Genomic DNA, 14,989 nt, shown 5'->3' with positions numbered 1-14,989 from the left:
GGTGACCTACAACTTAAGAGTAGACAAAGATGAGCTGGATCAGAGAATATTTCCGTCCTCCCATCAATTCTCTTCCCTCCCCAGGACATCCTGTATGCACTCAGCAACTCAGGAGTGCTGCTAATTCTCTCTACTCTGCCTCCTCTCTGGCCCCACCCTAACTCTCCACCTCCTAAATGTAGTCTCAACTGTCTTGCGGCATAAGCTAAGAAATCGTTAGAGACTTTTAAGTCTTTTATCTAACACAGAGAAAAACTGAGATGGCTAAATTAGACAGGTTGTTATCTTCTACATGAAAGAATCAAATATTCCTGATCAAATTTAGAACAAAATTTGGCCCTGGAAAGTGGACTTGGTAGAAATAAGGTCACAGAAGAGATCTTGCCATGACAGAATCTATCATCAGTGAAATCTAGTACTGACCAAAATGTGATCTATGAACCGAATTTCTGACATGAAACTTATGTGAAAAAGAATTAGTCCCCATGAAAATAGTTTCAGTCAACTCGAAATGAAAAAAGCGAAAAAATTGGAAATAGCTTAACTGGACTTTATAGAAAATTGATCAAGGAATTAAATTGACTTAATGGAGTCCTTTCCGGAAAGCCCTTTCCCAAGGAAAATTCATCAAAGTCAGTGTACTTCCTAGCTACATCTTTGTATTCAAAATGTCTCCAGTGGATTCTCTGTGGAATTTTCATTTAGAGACTAGGACAGGTGGCCCATGGAGGTTGCACCTGAGAGGTCACAGTGTAGGTGTGGAGGGATTTGGAGAGTGTGGGCAGGGCCCTTTCTCCATAAAAATGTACTGCATTGGTATTAAGACAAATATAATCCAGACTGGATTCATTGTTTTCTACTCAGTATTATTATATTCATTTTTTCTTCTGATATTAAAAGAAATTAACATTAAAGCACTTGTGTGGGTTCCTAAAAAGCACTGTGTGCCCTAGGCACTGTGGCTACTGGATAAGTTGGCTGTGGTAGGGGCCCTGGTCAAGGGTAAGCAGGAACGTCTGGATGAACCTGCGTGTAGATGAGGCTTTACTTCATCTTCTTCATGGAAGTTGCCAGTGTGACAGCTCCCAGCCCAGCCTTCTTGCAGCTGCTCTGTTTTTCTCAAGGCTTGGTTTCCATTCACTTATCTCCACAGTGAATGTTTCATCTCTCTCCCTGAATTTCTGTTCTTGCAACCTTAAGAGCCCAACTGGACAATTCTAAGACCCTCTCCCCACACTCATGAAGCCCCTCTCAGCAATTCATGTCATGGTGTCCCGCCCCAGCTGAACTGTCAGTGTGGAGGGAAGCCGGTGTGCACGCGGTCCCTCCCCTGACTCGGCTGTGAGTTCCTGGGCTGAGACTGGCTCTTTCTCTTTAGACTCCCTTGAGTACTTGAGTACCTCCAGCATGCCAGCCCCTGGGGTATAGACCCTCAGGCATAGCATTAAACAAGACATAGACCTGACCTCAAGCAGCTCATTCAGGGCCAGCTGAGGGCAGTTTTTCTCAAACTCAGGACTATTGGCATCTGGGCTGGATAATTCTTTGTTGTGGGTGGCCATCCTGTGTGTTGTAGGATGTTCAGCAACACTCCTAGCTTTCCTCAAACTTCGGTCATGAAAACAACTACCGTCAGGTTCCTCTGTCCATGGGATTCTCCAGGCAAGAATACTGGAGTGGATTGCTATGCTCTCCTCTAGGGGATCTTCCCAACCCAGGAATCAAACTGGCATCTCTTATGTCTCCTGCATTGGCAGGCAGGTTGTTTACCACTAGCACCACCTGGAAAGCCCAAAATATCTCCAGACAATGCTAAATGTCCCCTAGGTGGCAGACATTGCCCTAGTGAGAACCACTGGTTTAGAGAATGGGTGTTGACAACTGAGTCAAACGGCTCATTACAATATAGCTCATCATGGGTCCCTTCAGAATGCCCACAGGAGCTGGAGGGGAGACGGATGCAGTTCAGGCTGTCAGGGATGCTTCATGGCTGAAGTGTGGCTTTAATTTGGATTTTAGAGCTGAGCAGAGCCTTGGAAGAACTGTCAGCAGAACAGAGAAGAACTGAGTTAACTCTTATCATGTAAAATTGAGAAATGCTAATGCTCCAGTAGGAACATTAGATAATGGGGGTTAGATAATGGGTAGATCTCATTATAAACTGGGGGTGAGGGCCGGTGTAAATACCTAGGAAATCCTAAGATAATGCTAGGTTTGTTGTTATTGTTTAGTTGCTAAATCGTGTGCAACTCTTTGTGACCCCATCGACTGTAGCCCGCCAGGCTCCTCTGTCCATGGGATTTCCCAGGCAAGAATACTGGGATGGGTTGTCATTTTCTTCTCCAGGGGATCTTCCCCACCCAGGGATCAAACCAGCGTCTCCTATATGGGCAGGAGGATTCTTTACCACTGAGCCACCAGGGAAGCCTAATAGTTTAGGTCACCCATGAGTTAAATCTAGTTTAAAGATGTGTTCTGTCTGGTTCATCTAGTGCAAATTTAAGGTTTTTTTCTCTCTTTTTTTAAAAAAATATTTTTTGGCTGTGCTGGGTCTTTGTTGCCGCATGTGGGCCTTCTCTAGTTGCGGCGAGTGGGGGATACTCTCCAATTGTGGTGTGTGGGCTTCTCTTGTTGCGGAGCATGGACTCTAGGGTGCATGGGCTTCAGTAGTTGTGGCACACAGGCTTGGTTGCCCTGAGGCATGTGGAATCTTCCTGGTCCCAGGAATTGAGCTCATGTCCCTTGCACTGGAAGGTGGATTCCCAACCACTGAACCACCAGAGAAGTCCCCAGCAAAACACTCTTAAAAAGGATACAGTCACTCCATTTACACCAAGGTAGACCTGATGTAACTAATAGCTTACAATTTAGTTCACATTTTGACTGGAATCACAGTTTAGCCCAAGAGTCGCTGATTTCAAGGGTAGCTTGCTGGGGATGAGAGATGGGTGGAAGATAACTTTGGGGAGGGGTCCGTGAGGTGGGGCTTAGCGGAACAGGCAGGGGTCCTGGCTTTAAACTCCAAGCCCTTTTCCTAAACTGAGAATTGGAATTATTCTTTGAACCACAAGACAGCTGGGGCATTTCTTTTGGGTGGTTTCAGTGTGGGGAGAGAGTCTCCTTCCCACTGAAAAGACAGCAGCTGTGTGTGGTTTCCCCGACTTCTCTGGGTTTTCTGTTCATCTTACTTCGCTGTAGCTTTTGCCCTCAGGATCTGCTGGGTCCACCAGGCCTGGGCTGAGTTCTGAATTTCCCAAGGGGATGGGCAGGCTGCACTGCGTGTGTGTGTTTGTGTGTACACGCTCACACACATGGGTCTGGGGCTCACTGTGACCCCGACCCATCTCCCAGAGAATTCAGTGCTGAGGACTCTGGGGAACTGGTTTGTTTGGGGGGATGGAGTAAATGAGAAGCTGCAGGGAGGCCTGCATTCCGCCGTTAAAGGGGATGCCCACTCCACTGGTCCCCTAGGACCACCCTAAGGATAAACTAAACGAATGGAAAGATGCTAAAAAGTTTAATGTAGCAAGTTTCTTTAGAATTTCATTAATGCAAATTCTGATTTGGAATTTGTAATATTTTAAAATATTTTGTTTTCATAGCAGACAATACAATACATGTGCCTCCTGAATCTGTTACCTCACTGATTATAGAGGGCACGGACCCATTCTTACTCATCACTGTCTCCCCAGCAGCTGGCAGTGCTTGGTAACTGGAGGCTATGTCCTTTCAGATGTTTTCTGTGCATTTTCATACGTGTGTGTGCACATGCATACACAAACACACTCTACTTAGATCTTACTCTGTAGCATACAGAGTTTTGAAAGTCCATTATGGAAGACAGTAAACAGCAGGAGGGTGTTGGAGAGGCTTGGAAGGGCTGCAATGCTAAGTCATCCAAAATCTAATGTAAATAGTCCAGGGATGCAGAATAAGCAGGGCACATATCAAGAAGACCTGATTGCTGAAGAAACCTCCTTTTTCTGGGCTCTTCTAATCATTTAGTGGAGCAAGTATCCATTTCAGCGGTTCTGATAGCATCCACAGATGAAATGGGCTCATTTCCCCATCTTGGGCCAACACTGGGGCTGTGACCTGCATCCCTAGTCAAGCCCCCTGGGGTGTAGTCAGGAGATAGTGGATCACGGCTATTGCTTGGGGATAATGCTTTGGAACATGGAATCTGGGGGCAGACATACCACACTATCAAATTACTGAATGACTTCTGGCAAATCGTTCGACTTCTCCAAGTTTGTTTTTTCATCTGTGAAGTTCACATAGTACTTCCTCCCGAGACTGACAAAAGAATTAAAAGGCGTGCACATGGAGTCCTTTTGCCTGAGCCTACTACTGCTTGGCTCTGATTTGGGGAGGGGAAGGCTATGCAAAGCCCATCAGAGGAAGAGCACTTTCGGCTGTGGCTCAGGGCAGGCACAGCATCTTCTTACCTTTGCTGTCCTGAGACAGGAACACAGGAAAAGAGTTGCACGACCTTGAGAGAGTTGCTTAAACAGTGTTTTGTTTTCTCATCTACCACCCAAGTTAGGCTGAGCTGTACATGAGGTTGAGTTTGGGGGACAACAGTGGTACTTATTCCCTCTCCTTATTCCTGAGCAAAAATGATCTAGAAACACCAATCCAGAACCATAGTTTGCTGTACCCTTACGCTCAGAACTCTGAATATTTACTCTAGCTGATAAGCTACCTGGGTAACACCTTCTGGTGGGTGTTTCCAGATGGAAGCAGTATCTCTTTTTGTTGCCCACAGGAGTGGAGATGATGTGCTCTTCTCCTGATTACCTTGCCACACCACTGATGGAATTTGGGAATTAGTTTGGGGCCTCCCACCCTATATTCCATTGAATTGCAGAGATTTCATTTCACCGGTGTTAAAAAAGGAAAGGCAGAATAACAGGCATTAAATTAAGATCATACACTTTTGCCAAAGACCGCTCCATCCCCACCGGATGTCAGGTAAAGAATCCACCTGCAATGCAAGAGACACAGGAGACCTAGGTTCGATCCTTGGGTCGGGAAGATCCTCTGGAGGAGGAAATGGCAACCCACTCCAGTATTCTTGCCTGGAGAATTCCATGGACAGAGGAGCTTGGTGGGCTACAGCCCGTGGAGTTGCAAAGAGTCGGTCGGACACAACTGAGCAACTAAGCACACTAGTCCCCCCCAAAATTAACACTACTAGATTTTCTAAACTGAAATGGAGCAGTCATTCTTACCTCCAGGTGCTGATGAGAACAGAGCAAAATCCCAGGAGGGCACTGGCTCTTCCAGGTGCTCAGCTTAGAGGCAATGTGTGTGGGGTTGCCTGATAATATCCTACCTGAACTGTATGTTTACCACCAGTTTGTGGGTTGCTCTATTTCTGATCCTTCACAGGACATTTTTCTTCTTTTGCTGTTCTCTTAGCTACAGCTCCTCCTTGATGGTTTACTTTGCAGTCCTGTCATTTCACAAAATCCTACTCCTGAAAAAGGATTAGCAAAATTACACAGTGTTGCTTCTACTTAACATTCAGGAAATGCAGCATCCACACACAAGTTACCAATCATACTTACCAGATGGTAACTCTATCTTTTCCACCAGAAAGTGAGCAGCAAACACTGAAACTCATCACTAGTACAACATTTAAATTTACATCCATTTTTGATTTGACATCCTTAATGAGTTGGTATAATGAAAGCCAGTATTTTATCCCTATATTGTTCACTATTTGTAATAGCTACAATAATGCAGACTTGATATTTTTTTAATTGTCATAAAAAAAAACTCACCATAACCTACAATTTTGATATATTCTGCATCTGAATATACTTTTTGTAATACTTTGGAGTTCTATTTTCAGAATGGGCTAATAGAAATGGCACATGGCAGGAAGGATAAAAATCTAGCAGCTGATGATGGTGTCCGTATATTTTTCTAGCACCACTACTTAAGTTTAGTGATTACTTTTTGGTAGTTTATTTAAAAAACTTTAAGATCAACCAGTTCTCTTACTGGACTATATTATGAAGCAACTGATGCCCAGGGGTGGAGTAAGTTCCTGATGTTATAACAGCAGAGCCAGAGAGCCCTGTTTTCTGAGTCCCAGGTCTAGATTTCAGCTCATTGAACATGCCCTAAAGATCTCTGAGTTTTGGCCTTAGCTGGGGGTCAACAAATTAAACGGCAACCCTGGCTAGTTTGGTTTCTGTGCACTTAATGAGTCAAGAGTGGTTGCTAATGGGCTAAATTGTGTTCCAATTCCATGGTCAAGTCCTAACCACTAGGACCTCAGATTTGACTGTATTTGGAGAGGACCTTTCAAGAGGTGGTGGTGGTTTCGTCACTAAGTCTTGTTCGATTCTTGTGATCCCATGGACTGTAGCCTGTCAGGCTCCTCTGTCCATGGGATTCTCCAGGCAAGAATACTGGAGTGGATTGCCATTTCCTTCTCCAGCAGATCTTCCTGACCCAGGGATTGAACCCAGGTCTCCTGCATTGCAGGCAGATTCTTTACCAACTGAGTTTTGAGGGAAGCCTCTTATAGAGGTAGCTAAGGTAAAATGAGGTTTGTGAATTCATGGGCCCCGATTTAGTATGACAGGTTAGAACACAGGCAATACACAGAGGGACGACCATGTGAGGACACAGCAAGAAGGCAGCCATCTGCATGCCAAGGGAAGAGGCCTCAGAAGAAACCAACCCTGGTGATATCTGGATTTTGGACTTACAGCCTCCAGAACTGCAAAGAAATAAATTCCCACTATTTAAGCCACACATTTCTGTGGCATTTTAAAAAATGGCAGCCCTAGCAAATACAGTGGTTCAGACCAAAGGAAAATGCAGAACTCACATTATGTTTTTGTTTGTAATAGAGACACTATGTTGTTAAGCAGGATTCATTTATCCTAAGGATACAGTGGTAGCTTATGGAACCAGAGCAGAATGCAGCAGGCCTCAGAAATGCATTGGATCCCGGGCCTGGAGCACTGCCAAGATTCTGTTCTCATCTCTGCTTTTCATTGTGTATCTGCTTCAGTTTTTTCTTTTTTAATCCATCCCAATTTCCAGTTCCTGGGAAGAGACTGATTGGCCCAGATTGAGTGAGGGACTCACCCTGTCTATAGTCATGCCAGAGGAAGCAGAGTCACAGGGCACTCAGTGGCCATCAGAGCCCTGTGGAGACAGAGGAAGCATTCTCAGGAAAGCAGAGCTCACCAGACCATGAAATAGGTTCTCTGTAGCATGGAGGGTCTGACCCCCCTCAAGGGCTATAGGGAGGCTAATGTGTGATGCTCAGTGCGCTGAAGTGAAACGGTTGATGTATTAACAGTTTGGCTACAAATAGCAAAATTAAGGCAAGAGCAGCCTGAGACCTCATTCAGACCAAGGACTGCTTGCAACCTGATGGCTGTTTCCCAACTGAGGATGAGAGAGAAGGAAGCCAGCCAACAATGCTGATTAGCAGTCTGTCAAAGGATATGCACTCATCAGCTAGAAAAAGTTGATTGGTTATCAACTGAATTCCAATATACAAATGGTGCATGATATTTATAATCTAAAAAATAATGTGCAATGAATCATAACAGAAAGCCAGAAAGCCAGACTGGTCTCTGATTTTATATATATTTGGGAGACTAAATCATTACTCTCTGAAAGGAAGAGGGGAAAAGATTAAGTAATGCTTTTTGTTCTGGAGAAGAGGGTAACGTGGAAAATACAAGAACAAATTTTCAATTAAATCAGAATGAGTCAAAAATGGTTACCAGCCTGAATTAGCATGGGAAAGGGCATCCTCACCACTGTCATGGCACCCTGCTTTCACTCACATTACCTCTTCTTCTTCCAGCTGGTACCCAGGCCTAAAGCCCCTGCTTAGCTCCATCTCCTCTGAAACACCCTCCCTGACCGACCATATCATTTGGCATTTTATTTTTCTGAAATTGTTTATGGACATTGTGTTCTCCACTGCCCCACCCAGGACTAAACTTCCTTAGGGTGAAGGCCCATATGATATTCCCCAATTTGTCTTTAAGGGTCTCATACACCTTTCACGAACATTTGTTGCCTGACTAGTTGCCACCAACTGAACAGAAAATGGTCAGAAATCTGCTTGCTGGGCTCAAGTAATCTTAGAATAAACAGAGAAGAGAAACATCCAGGTATAGTTCTTTTAAGATAAAAACTTTATTTTACAATTATATAAAGCAGCTTTACATTAAGCACAAACAATCCATTTACTTTGTATAGAAACAAAATACCTTTCCATCTGCAAAAAATCAAGTTTTGCTGTATATAAAACTAACATGTGCACATTGTGCTTAAACTGCAAAGTCTGTACAGCTTTACAAAGGACTACCCTTCAGAAGGGCATCCAGTAAACACTTTATTGCATATTTAACACATGGTCTATAACCCACACGTACAATGGAGAAACAAGGAAAACAATCACAAGGAGGATGAAAATAGCAGCTTTCAGTGAAATTTTGCACACCTATAAAGAAAAAGGACTGCCACATCTGAAGAGTTGTGCTTGTGTGTCATTTCTCCTATTTGCTCACATACACTGGATGGTTTTTGGATGAAGCCTTTATGTACAGTAACTCTGAAAGGGTCAAACTTGACCTTTATCTGGAAACTTTTGGCTGGTTTTATAACTGAAGTGGCAATAGATTTAATTAAACATCAAAGCTAACTCAAGATAAGTGTAAACAACTAATACCCATAATCTTGGAACAAGGAAAAATTTAAAGAATTTAAAAAAAAATGACAAAATACCTTCCCCATTCTCTCTAATCTCAGACTAAACATTTTGCATGATTTAAAATCCTAGAAAACTCCATAGGTGTTTAGGAACAAAAATGACGGATAGTCTTGGGCAATGTTTCCCCACATATGTCCCTCAGATCATTTACTTCAGAATTACCTGAATGTTTATTTTAAAAATGCAGACTACCATGCTTCACAGACAGATTTACTGGATATCTGGAATCTGTATTTCAGTAAGCTCCCAGGTGATTCTGAGGCATTCTAAAGTTTGAGATCCACTGGTTTGTACTGCCAGGGATGCTACAGGTTCAACTCACCCTCTTTGAAAATCCTGGGATTACAGGAAAAATCAAGTTGCTGTTGCAACATGGAAGGCAGTATGAGACCAACAGCAAAGAAATTGCAATGCCATTTCTAGATCAAAATGTCTATTTTCAGTGAGAAAAGACAGCCACATTGTTAAGGCACTGATATTTGTCACAGAAGCAGTACCATACTGTTTTCACTGATTCCCTCAATCTGAAGTAGCAGTATGCAAACAGAAGGCAGAAATCTGGACTGTTCTAAATAATAACAAATACAATGGAGTAAAAAGGACTTCCAGACTAGAGAAAGTTTATTTTTGAGAGCTGAAAATAAAATTAAAAAAAAGGAGTCTAGATATTCTTATTGAGACATCTAATGTATGAAGACTACAAAGGTCAACAGCTAGGGGGAAACCTAATACCCCATAACTGTTGTGTTGTGGCAAAATTGACTTGTGGTCATATAAACTGGGAGTTTCAACTTACTTTTCCATGGCCAGTTTCCATGGGCTTCCCTGGTGGCTCAGATGGTAAAGACTCTGCCTGCAATGCAGGAGACCCAGGTTCGATCCCTGGGTTGGGAAGTTCTATTCACTCTAGTATTCTTGCCTCGAGAATTCCACGGACAGAGAAGCCTGGCAGGCTACAGTCCATGAGGTCACAAACAGTTGGACACGACTTAGCGACTAACACTTTCATGTCAGTTGTAGGTCTTCGTTCCGGCTGCTGATAAAACATATATTTTGCACAAAGGGATATATGTATTTTCCCATTTCTGAGTGGTGTTGGCAGGCTGAGTTCAGTCAAGATGCAGTGGGCAGGCAGGTGCCCACCTCGCTCTTGATGTGCATTTCATATAGGTCACACACACACTGCACTGTATGTGTCAGACTCTGTCCTCTGAAAGTATGGGATCTCAGATTTCCAATCTGTATAGTTATTGTACTGATTTAATGTATTGTCATATACTAAAACAGAGACAGCAAAATCAACCTCCCTCAGTTCTGATCTACTGCCTAAGTCCTAGAACAGACACTGCCCAGGGTATGAGGGCTATGATGCCTATTTATGTGAGGTATGTGGGATATAAAACCGAAATAAAGGTCTGATTACACATGTACAGCTAATATAGTAGCATCACTTTTATCCAAGAGCTGAAATAATTTAAAATTAAAAACTGCAAAGAAAAAACACCAATACAGAAAAGTTTGGAAAGCTTACACCAAAACTATGTATTTTGTGTACATCAATAGTTTGGAAAGCTGTAGACCAAGAATGATCTAAGTAGGAAAAAAATCTGCTACAACCCTTATAATATCTGACCTAATATTTTTCTTCAAAGGGGGAAAAAATCTTGAAAAGGCAGTGGTAGTGGACTTATTAAAATTACTACCTCCTCCCCAAATTTAGGTTTATAGTAAAATTTCCCAAATGTCCCCAAAATGTCCCCCCAAAATAGACAAAACTCTCGAGTGTAGTCTGAAACGAAATACAAAATTTGAGACAGTGGCAAAAAGAAACCACCACAATGGGAGTAGAGGAGGGGTATACTGATTATCAAATCTTTACTGATTGTAGATTGTTTCATAAAACAGATAACATTTTTGTTCTGTTTTGTAATTTCTTGTGCAGTCAACAAGTTTCATTTTAGTTGTGCTTACATTATATAACTGTGAAGCCTGAACACTGGTTGTGTTTTTAATTTACACACTTCAAGAAAACCATAAATTCAAAATATTCTCCATATATAACAACTTGAACAAATGCAACAAATGCTCATCCACCCCTAAGAAATTAATTTATAGAAAAGAAAGATCATTTTTAAAGTTGCACACAGTCCACTATTCAGGCTACAAGTACATATTTACTGTATTTTAGCACATTATTTTTTTAAAGTCTGCTTTCAACATAAACATAAATAACCACATTTTAAAAGAGCCCCATACTAAGTTTTCAGACAAGTGCTGGACAGCTGGCCATTAAGAGCTACTTACCATTGTCTTTCCTAAATCAAGAGAACTGGACTACCTGTGGAACTGAACAGGGTGATAAGCAAGGCCAAGTTAAATACCTTCATTCAGCCCACTGACTAAACACTTTTCTGCTCTAAATGTCACTGACATTCTAAACACTAAACCCATGGAATGCAATTATCTCAGAAGACTGGTTTTAAGGATCATTTATCACTTTGATGTAATCCACAAAAACCTAGTATACAACCTTTTAAAATGTGCCTATGCTCTGCTGACATAGAGCCTCTAGTTTCTGTGTACAACAGAGACTGACGTAGGATTTTGGTTCTGAGCTCTAGTTGTGCTTTGCCCGGCTGCCTTTAAGGTAGCTCTTCCACCTCTTGACAAATTCTTTGAAGATTGGGGACTCATCAATGGTGCTGAGCAGCTGCAGTTGATTGATGTGGGTGGTGTGATAGTCCCAGCGGGCCAGGTTGGGGGCAATGCCAAGCATGAAGTGCCGGAGGTCATAGATGGTTCCTGAGCCAGTGTCGTACAAGGGGAGCATGGCTTTAAGGGATTCCATGCCACGCTCATACAAGGACCTCGCTTCTTTCCCGAGTTTTTCCCCTGCAGTTTCTTTTAAGTCATACAGCCCAATTAAAGAATACATAAAGCCATTTAAAACAAAAGAGCTAGGTATAGTCGGATATTCTTCATACCAGTCATGTTTATTCATAAACACAGCCTTGACTCCATGCTGCTCTGACAGAAACTTGTAAGGGGCTGTTGCCCTTAAAGCTGAATTGAGGAATATATGGTCTTTTGTTAAGAGATAGGCCCTGACTAATGTAGAAATGGCTTGCCCTTGGGCCATGGCAGAGTACCACCCTGGCTCTAAAGATTTGAACCCTTCCCCTAACTTACGGGTCACCATAATTGGCCAGCCGCCTTTCTCATCCTGGTTCCTTACCAGCCAATCACTGGCAGCGAAGAAGGCAGCCATGTGGGCTGTGGTAGAGATGGTAATGTTGTCAAGGAAGCCCTTCCCTTTTGCAATCAACCTAACCACCTTCTTGGGCATTATTCTTGTTGGCTTGACAGCTTTTGTGTTGGAAAGACCCACTCCTTTCCTGAGGTCAGTGACCAGGTCCCTGGTAACCGTGCTCCATGATGTTCTGGGCCCGATGCCATAGTATATGTCTCTTTCTTTAAAAGCAATTAGCTGGGTATTTGAGACATAATGTACAGTGAAGAGCTGATTCTTTTCTGTCGTCTCCAGAACCACAGACACACTTCCATTTGTTAAGAACTTGAGGTCAAATGAAATAATAAAATCTTTTGTGTTCCCCAGTTGCAAGGATACACCTTCACTGGTTTCTGTAGGGGAAAAAAATATACCAAAAAATACTGGTTAGAATAGAAGGTCTCTGTATTTAAAAGTCACTTGCAATTCATCCTTGATAACCACTGACCATACAAAATTAATACATCAATATTTTATATGTCAGATTATTATTTTTTTAATTTTTATTTTTACTAAGTTAACCATAAACAAATGGCAGAATTGTTGAGTCCACGATGGCTTGTGAGCATCAGACCAAAGCTCTTTTACCTTTTGCCCTGTCTAGTTTACATGAGAGGGGTTAATGGCCTTAGCAGATAGCTAAGGTACTGTGGTCAAACTGCCTTTTCTAGATCAAAAATTGGTTGATCAATAATCAATGACTGTCTAATATACCTATTCTACAAAAAGAAAAAAAATAGCCAAAAGGTGGTTCAACACATAGTATTACATGAAAGAGGCTAGAAGAAAAGAACGGTTAGACATGAATTGATGGAACAGACAATTATGGAAGTTGTATGGAGAATGAGAACATCTTAGACTTACATCAAATGATGCTTTGAGTGACTTTTTGAAAAGCAATTTCAAAACTTTTTTTTTTTGGCTATGCTTCATGCTTGTGGGATCATATTTCCCCCATCAGCAACTGAACCCAGCCCGTTACAGTAGAAGCATGGAGTCCTAAACACTGGACTGCCAGGGAACTCCCTAAAAATTTTTTATTTAATTAATATTTGGTAAGTATTTACTATGTTCTAAGTGCTTTACACATTAACTCATTTAGCTGTTATAACAATTACAAGAGTAGTGCTATTATTACTCTTTATGGATGATGAACAAAGACAGAAAAGTTGAGTAACTTGCCTAAGGTACAAAGAGTTGAACCCAGGTTGTTTAGTCTGGCTCTATAAAGTACGTGCTCTTAATCACCCATCATTGTTGGAAATGATAGGTTTGTTTTCAGACATTCACTGGAATTGTGAATAAAACTTCTGGAAGTTAAGCAATGGACTGCTGTAGTCAACAAAAAGTGAGGAATACTGGGGGAGATGGAGGGGAAAGCATAGGTTTTGGAGTTAAACAAACCTAGTCTGAATTATTAACTCCACCACTTACTAGCTTTGAGATGTTCAACAAGATACATCTTTTGAGCCTCAGTTTCTTCATGTGTTAAGTAGAAATAATATTACTTTGCAAGGAAACTGTGAGGATTAAAAAGAAAAAGGATAGTGGCTTGGAACATAGTAAAAAACGATGATGATAATTCTGAAGCCAAAGGTTTCAGAGACTGAAAAAATAGTAAGAGCTGTTGTTCTATTTGGCAAATAGTCAAACCGGAAATTTCTCTTGCATATCTACAGTATGAAGACAGCTGACTCTCGGAAAGTTGACTTCTACAAATAAAAGAAACTGAGCATATTAAAACCAAACAGTAGCAGCAGCAGGAAGAAGAAATCGAACAACAAAATGTTTCTTCTTCTTCCTGTCGCTGCTACTGTTTGGTTACAATATGCTCAGTTTCTTTTACTGCTCTAAATAGAACAGAATTCAAAAGATGGTTCTAAAAAGCTTCCCAGCCCTTGAGGAGATCAAGACTAGGGCTGCTGTTTTCCACCCTAATCCAGACTACACTATTTATCAGTGTAAAAATAAGCCCTCTAGATGCACCCAAAATCAAAAGTCCTTTTTAATCTAAGCATTTCCTGCTACAAGCCATAAGCTAAATATTCTTAAACATCTCCACGTACTTTCTCACCCAGCCAAGCTTGTTGTTTTACAACAGGCAAAGATGTTCTGTGGACTAGAATATCATAGAATGCCACAAGTTAAAAGAAGTTTTAGTCACAGAAAAAAAACCTAAAGGTCACTCATTATTTGCACTGCATTAAGCACTCATAAATCCATTACTTAAGGCCATCTAGAAGGAGTAGATTTGTATTGTGGCTTTCAAGGTCTGTGAATTACACAGCCATCAATAAAGGACAAGGAGAGAATACAGAAAAGGTCTTCTAACCTTTTCTCTCTTTTTATTTACCAACTGGCAAGGCTGGTGGGAGGGAGGATGAGTTCTGTTCTTGACAACATTTCTCCACAGAAAACTAAGCCTGAGGTGCTAACTAAAATTATTCCATTGTCTTTTTAACTAATGAACTCATTAATTCTCATGGATATTGATTAGTGGAGAGAAATATATTACATCCCAATTAATGAGACTGTCTTAGTAAAAGGGGAAATGTTGCATAAAGTTAATTTGATTTTATAAAAGATTTTATTAATGAAATGGTTTTGTATGAAGCTTGAAACCATCTAGCACATTAACAAAATTCCACATAGGAAGCAGGCCTGGTTGGTAATGCTATATTAGCTTGAAAAAATAAAAAGCTACTGGTAAAAAATAGGCAAAGGAAAGGATGGCTCTCTCTAGAAAGAAAAATTTCTACTTTATTGTAAAATGTTTGAAAATTAAAGGATGAATACTGTGCTGAAATATTAAAATAAACTGAGGACTTCATTCCTGTGGGATACAGATCTCTGGAAGGAGAAAGCCCTCGTGCAGTAACCTGGTTCTTGTGGCTCTTCACACAGTAAATATTCCTTATATAACCTTGAACTTTTTAAGC

At 41.4% G+C, this 14,989-nt stretch overlaps 1 protein-coding gene across 6 annotated transcripts in view; it reads right to left on the bottom strand.

Annotated features, from left to right (window-relative positions):
• Positions 1-8,165: 8,165 nt before the first annotated feature.
• GLCE (glucuronic acid epimerase) overlaps positions 8,166-14,989 on the bottom strand; it is a 115,107-nt gene continuing 108,283 nt past the window's right edge. For all 6 annotated transcript variants that reach the window (XM_081511917.1, XM_081511921.1, XM_081511918.1 and 3 more), the window contains one exon: positions 8,166-12,403. In XM_081511917.1, coding sequence (XP_081368043.1) covers positions 11,379-12,403 — 1,025 coding nt within the window. In that variant the 3' untranslated portion in view covers positions 8,166-11,378. The remainder of the gene's footprint in view (positions 12,404-14,989) is intronic.

This window comes from Giraffa tippelskirchi, chromosome 7 (genome assembly GCF_054371585.1).
Source record: "Giraffa tippelskirchi isolate mGirTip1 chromosome 7, T2T-mGirTip1v1.2.pri, whole genome shotgun sequence".
Classification (NCBI taxonomy): domain Eukaryota; kingdom Metazoa; phylum Chordata; class Mammalia; order Artiodactyla; family Giraffidae; genus Giraffa; species Giraffa tippelskirchi.
The sequence above is the reverse complement of the archived record's forward strand: the minus strand, read 5'-3'. Positions and strand labels throughout refer to the sequence as shown.